General features: G+C 40.7%; 1 protein-coding gene across 1 annotated transcript; it reads left to right on the plus strand.

The window, feature by feature from the left end:
* The first annotated feature begins 1,223 nt into the window (after nucleotides 1-1,223).
* snrpd1 (small nuclear ribonucleoprotein D1 polypeptide) lies at nucleotides 1,224-6,157 on the plus strand. The gene is made up of 4 exons (XM_085445230.1): nucleotides 1,224-1,365; nucleotides 1,924-2,000; nucleotides 3,920-4,111; nucleotides 5,917-6,157. Exons 1-4 carry the CDS (start codon nucleotides 1,352-1,354, stop codon nucleotides 5,991-5,993), a joined length of 360 nt encoding a protein of 119 aa, XP_085301356.1. The 5' UTR covers nucleotides 1,224-1,351; the 3' UTR covers nucleotides 5,994-6,157.
* Nucleotides 6,158-6,187: the final 30 nt, after the last annotated feature.

Consider the following 6,187-nt stretch of genomic DNA (forward strand, 5'->3'; position numbering starts at 1 on the left):
GTCACGCAAGCGGTTGCATTAGTGTTTATGATTTAATGCTCCCTCATCTGACATCTTCAGAGTTTAAGAGATTGAAATTGCACTCTCACAGATTATACTTGATACATTCCCAGCTGGTCAAAAGAAAGGGTTTGATGTGTGGCCAAAACTAAAAATGAAAGTGTCAGTGCAAAGTTTACTCTCAATAAAAAGAACTGAAAGTGCACTGCAGTGACATTTTTATTTTTTTGTTTTAGTGCTTTGATTTCTGAGCTTCCATCAGCAAGAAAAGGGAACATGTTCCCTGATTAGTCTCCTATTTATCGTAATGTACATGGTAGACTGACGTCTTTTCACTTCATGTTGCTGTCAAGTCCACAACAGCTCTTAGCATGTACATGGAAATGATAAGTAAACCCATTATCTTTAGGTTTAGACTGCATTTATTTAAAAAACTTAACACAGCTGCACATCAGGAGAACAGAAGTGTTAGATTTTTGTTTTTATTACTTTTTTTAAAAATTGATTTGGGGTTTGGGAAGGCTTTCCTTATTTTAATTTGTTTTCATTGTGTAAAATGTTCAGTTTGATTAGTTTCACGATTTATTTCTGTAATCTGTCAGGAGGAAAATTTTTAGATATGCAGCTATTACAGCACAAATCCAATGCGGCATCTCAGCCTCACTAAGTACGACCAAACTGCCAAAGACTTAAACAAGACACAGCACTGTGCAAAAGACTTGAGTCACCCCTTGCTGTCTTTATATTTTGCTTTTAAGCAGCCAAACTTCTTGATCTCTGTTCTTGAGGCTTTCTGAAGGTCTTTCAGTTTTTATTTACAGCTCAGGAATGCATCTGGCTCTTCAGTTCATAGACCTACTGGTCAGTCTTATCAGAAATCTTTTTCACTGGAAGGATGTCTGTCAAGAAGATCCATTTTCCTAGCAAAGTAGAAAGGATATCTCAAGACGTTTGCACTATATTGTAGCGTTTTCTGATTATTTGTTATTTAGTTTACACACAGTAAGTTTTTACTGTCGTTATAGTTTACTAATGTTGACACTTTGACAACATATATTATAATAAAATGTATATACGCATTCCTTCTATTAAATATTTTCTTTAAAGTTCAATAAATCCAAATATTTGTTAGATTCGGAGCATAAGTTCAAAACGCTGTTTATTCTTCCACCAGTAGGCGGCAGTGTTGTCGTGCAGCGTGTCTTCTTCTTCATCGCCGTCGCTCCTTTAATGACGTCGTAAGTGCGCGAGTCAAACGTAATTGTTACCACAGCGGCCTGTGTGTGTTTTCACCCGATCGCTGCAATTTTTCTCTTTGGTGGAGGATTTGTCTCTACAGTCCATCACCATCATGAAACTAGTCAGGTAAGCGGAGTCTGGAATGCGCCATTTAACGAACGAGTGAACGTGGGATGATGAAGTGAAGGCGTTGCGGCTGGATGGGTTTAGATAGAAAGCGAAGAAGAGGAGGATAAGATATGAGCGGGAACCGTCGGGCCGAATGAATGGAGGCTGTCCGGAGTTAGAGTGATCGCATTCACAGTTAAACTACACCTGTAGTGTTAACTCATGCTCGGTAGTTGGAATTAGCTGCATGCATCGACGATTTTTAAACGTACTTTGGTTCGTGGACGTTAGCAGACTCGTAGGTCCGGCCTCGGTTAAGCTGCTACTCAGCGAACGAAATAAACGTAGCCTAAATGTGTAGTAGCAGGAGCATAAAGCTAGTCCAGTATTTATTTTAGTTATGGCGGTTAACTCTGGAGGGTTTCAGCGGGTTTTCATAAGGTCGTCTCACTCCAGGGGTGGTTTTGTTTTGCAGGTGAAAGCTATGCAGCTAGTAGCTAGCTTGAGGCTAGTTTTTGGTTCATTTCCAGGCTGAACTCAAACATAGATGTTCATCTTCTTCCACGATGCCCACAGGTTTTTGATGAAGCTCAGCCATGAGACTGTTACCATCGAGCTGAAGAACGGCACTCAGGTCCACGGCACCATCACAGGTAAGACTCAGCTGGAGGTGATTTATTAAACAGGTATTAAACAGGTGTTGGGCTCACCTCCTTACCGCTTTTATTAGTTGTGCTGCCACTCTAAGCCAATTCATTCCGCTAAGAATGCTGTAGTTCAGGCGTTTCAAAGTAATGCTCAGAATTTTAATGTAACGGTGGCCAGTAAGGCTCATTTTCAAGCCAGCACCCAATTCTTCCTAAAGCTAGAGTCCTGTGGAAATGCTGGGAAATGTTTATATATAGCTCACTTAAATATAAATATAAACGAAGTATGCAGGTCCCAGGTTTGCAATTAATAATTTTAAAGATCAATAAACTGGTTTTAGCTGAATGCAACTTTCCCAGCTCCCTCTGTTGGTAAATACAGTGAGCATCATAAAAAGTGAAGTTTGTTCCATAGTCTTCATATGCTTGTGTATTCCCTTTAATGTCCCAGTGATACTTCAGTGAGAAAACACTATCAAGTCCTCCTGTGCATTGTACTTTTTCACTGCTGTTTTTTTAATTTCTTAATAAAAGAATAATCATAGCATCAGTATAAGGATTTACAAATGTCAGTGAATTCCTGGAGGGAGATTGTAGAAATTATCAAAATGGAAGAGGGGGAATGGTCAAAGGAGGAAGTGGAAAAACACAGTTTTAAAAAAAAAAAAAAAAATCTAACCTCAGTAAAGAGATGTAACCGAAGATATTTTATTTGTTTCTATCAGCTGGCACTGCGTATGAAACGTTGGGACATGACTGCACTGTAATTAACACATACTGCACCACACACAGCATAAATGTTGTAGGACCTAGAAAGATTTCCCGCAGAACTCTCAGATAAAACGGTTAGCTTTTGGTTACTCAGTGTACTGTGTGACATGTCTATTAAATGTGCTCCAGTGCAGCCCTCCATAATCCAAACTGCACAGTGGTCAACATAGCTGATGCTGTGTGGGTTCCAACAGGGAAGGAAGTAACAGCGGCGTTCACCAGGAATGGGAGAAACACAACAAAGTAGTGATGTGCAAATGAAGCAGAGAACCAGTACTGACCCACTTGAAAGTGGGTTCATTCATTCACAGCTTTGTTTCAGTGACATCTAGTGGTGGAATAGGAGTCAGCAAAACAATGTGTTGATAATCGTGCTGATTGTAAGGAGGGTTTGTGTGAATGATATAAATACAATTTTGCAAAGGCAGTCAGTTGATTCTGTAAACGTATCTAATAGTTGGAAGAAGGCGTGCTCTGCGAAGCTCAGTGTGTGCTGGGATGGTAGGGTGTGAGATTATACTTTCCACAGTTTTGACACTTCAGGTGTTTATGTCATAACTTCGCCCTTCTCCACGGTCGGCTGGTTGATCATCAGCACATGTGGCCCACAGACACCCTTCTTTGACACATCCCCCATCTGACAAGACACTCTGCAGGTATATGAGCTGTCCACGGAAAACCAACACACCACGTCTGAACCATAATTTCAGCATTAGTCTAAACCGTGTCAGTGATGACAGTCTTCGCTTCTACCTTCACAGCCACTGGATAAAAGACAGACTTTAGACAAGTGCTTGTATGATGTACAATGATGAGGGACGTGAGAACGGCTGACAAAAAATGCAGTGCAGAACACAGAAAGTGGGCATCTGAGCCGAAAGACTTAAAACTGCATTTTTTTTTTCTTTATCTGCTTGTCAGACCAACTGAGCCAAAAACATAAGGCAGCAGTTACATTGCAGGTAAAATAATAATAATGTTCATATAGTAGAGTTTAGTTGTAGTTGTCCACACTGGAGCACACAGGTGGAGGATGGAAGTCAGAACAGTCGGGAACAGATGTTTCTACACTCATTTGGACTCACTCAGAGTCTTACTTCCATCTACTGTATTCAGTTTTCAGATTTTTCCTTCCTTTCCTTTCCTTTCCGTAGGTGTCGACGTGAGCATGAACACCCACCTGAAGGCGGTGAAAATGACCCTGAAAAACCGGGAACCCACTCAGCTGGAGTCGCTGAGTATCCGTGGCAACAACATCCGCTATTTTATCCTGCCGGACAGCCTCCCGTTGGACACCTTGTTGGTCGACATCGAGCCAAAGATCAAGTCCAAGAAGCGAGAAGCAGGTGAGGAAGTGTTTGCTGTGCACCTGGCTCTTTTTGTTGTCTTTAAAGGCTTGTTTTTTGTACCCACAGGCTGGTTTATAAATGTCACTTCCCAACACTTTTTACATGAATGTGGACAAAGGGTCAGGCACGTGAACCAGTATCCGTACGGCAGCTTTTCATGTCCTTTGGAAAAGTTAAATCTGGAAGCTTTGTGCAGAAAAGCAAACGAGGGCTGTGGGTGTGGGAGCGTAGCGGCCTTATGCACGATCGCTGTGTTTGATGTTTACAGTTCTTCCATACCGCTGCTGAAGCTGTGGTGTGTTTTGTTTGTTTTTGTGTTTTTTTTCCCCTGAGTTGTGTAAGCATATAGGAACACATTGTAGCTATTCATGCGCATCTAAAGTGTGAGCATAAATGAAAACAGTGCTGCGCTGACGTCACAGTTGGTGCGAGCAATGACTGGTGCGTCTATCGTAACAATAACATAAAATGCCTCAGAAGCATTTCCACTGATGTCCTCTGTCACGTCTGAAGCTCTCACTCACCCACAACCTGTTTCCAGCAGGTTTTTAATTGCTCGCAGCTCTTTCTGCGTCTTTTTAAAATCTGTTTAGTGCAAATTGTACTATCAGATTTTTTTTAGTCCCTCTGCCTGGTCTCTTCCACATCAACATGTGGTTAAACAGCCCACTTAGAAATCACTTGGGTGCTCAGGGTTGTTTCAGTGATCACATTTGTTCACTTCTGCAGTATTAAAATTATATTTTCAGGGCCTGTGTTTTTTAAATTTGTATATAGGAAGTTTTTCAGAGTTGATGCAGTTTTAAATTGTGGTATCTAAGTGATCTTTAATAGGGCTGTTTGTACTCGGGCCTGTTGTACACTCTGTCCTGCTGTAGTTACGGGAGCATGAAGCCCAGAAAATGTCAGATACAGGCTGTTATACGGTCACCTTAAGAAATGGAAATTGATTCGTGCTGAGTTATCGCTGGTGTGCGTTTCAGCAGGGTTTGTGTGAGTTTGTCTTCACAGCATGAGATGACCAGACACAAAGTTGATACTGATAAACTTATAAAATTAGATTGGAGATATAAGGATGATTGATTTATTGGGGGTTAAACACCAAACACCGGTCAGTATGGCTGAGTTTATACTCACCACAGACATGTGGCCTTTATTCAGTCTCTAATATCTTCCATTTACCACACTAAACAATAGAGGTGGGGATCACCATACATCCCACGATATGATATTATCACAATATTTAACTCACGATACGATATTATTCTTGCTCAGAAAAAGGATCAACATGCTCTGAAGTCAGGGTCCACAAAAACTTTTTTTGTAACAAAATATCGATTTCTGCTGTCCCTGTATCGATACATTATTAGAAAACAAAATATCACGATGCTACACAGTATCGATTTTTTTCCCCCACCCCTACTAAACAACATACATGTGCATCTTTAAACATGTGACAGAAAACTGGTTCTCCTGGTTTTGTTCTTCATATTTACTCCTCGTACTGTACTTTCGAGCCATGCAACAGTGTTTAGTCGCAATGTGAGACCCTGAAATGATGCTGCTGCTCAAAGAAATGTTACTCCTGTTCAAAGCAATGTGTTTACACTTTCTTTTAAATATATTAAACATTACTAAAACCAGAAGTAAATCAGGATAAATGCTCAGATTTAAATTGAATAGGGTAGCACAGATTCGATTTTTAAACTGCGCATAGAACAACCTGCCTTATGTTTATAGTAACATAGCAACTCAACACATGTAGGTGAATGTTTGTGACAAATCTGTTGCTCTCCTCTCAGTGGCTGGACGGGGGCGAGGCAGAGGACGAGGACGTGGCAGAGGAAGAGGAAGAGGACGGGGTGGACCAAGGAGATGATCCAAAGGCCTTAAAGCTGCATCTCACCATCCACTGTTTGTACAGGAATTCTTTTTTTTTTTTTTTTCCCCACAATTTGCTCAAAGGAAACAGTTTGTGAATTTCAGTGTGTTTTTCATTATTTTGTACATTAAAAATGTTCCTCATTAAGAGGATAAACTTGACTCCAGTGCATTATTACAATACCTGTGTGA

Source organism: Copadichromis virginalis, linkage group LG22 (assembly GCF_057382275.1).
Source record: "Copadichromis virginalis isolate Kocher_CV1m ecotype Utaka linkage group LG22, C_Virginalis_male_GT1.1, whole genome shotgun sequence".
Classification (NCBI taxonomy): domain Eukaryota; kingdom Metazoa; phylum Chordata; class Actinopteri; order Cichliformes; family Cichlidae; genus Copadichromis; species Copadichromis virginalis.

Bases quoted from the DNA above. Each gene is read 5' to 3' on its own strand.
- snrpd1 (XM_085445230.1), top strand. The intron at 2,001-3,919 runs GTAAGACTCAGC...TCCTTTCCGTAG, and splicing joins GGTCCACGGCACCATCACAG to GTGTCGACGTGAGCATGAAC. The intron at 4,112-5,916 runs GTGAGGAAGTGT...CTCTCCTCTCAG, and splicing joins GTCCAAGAAGCGAGAAGCAG to TGGCTGGACGGGGGCGAGGC.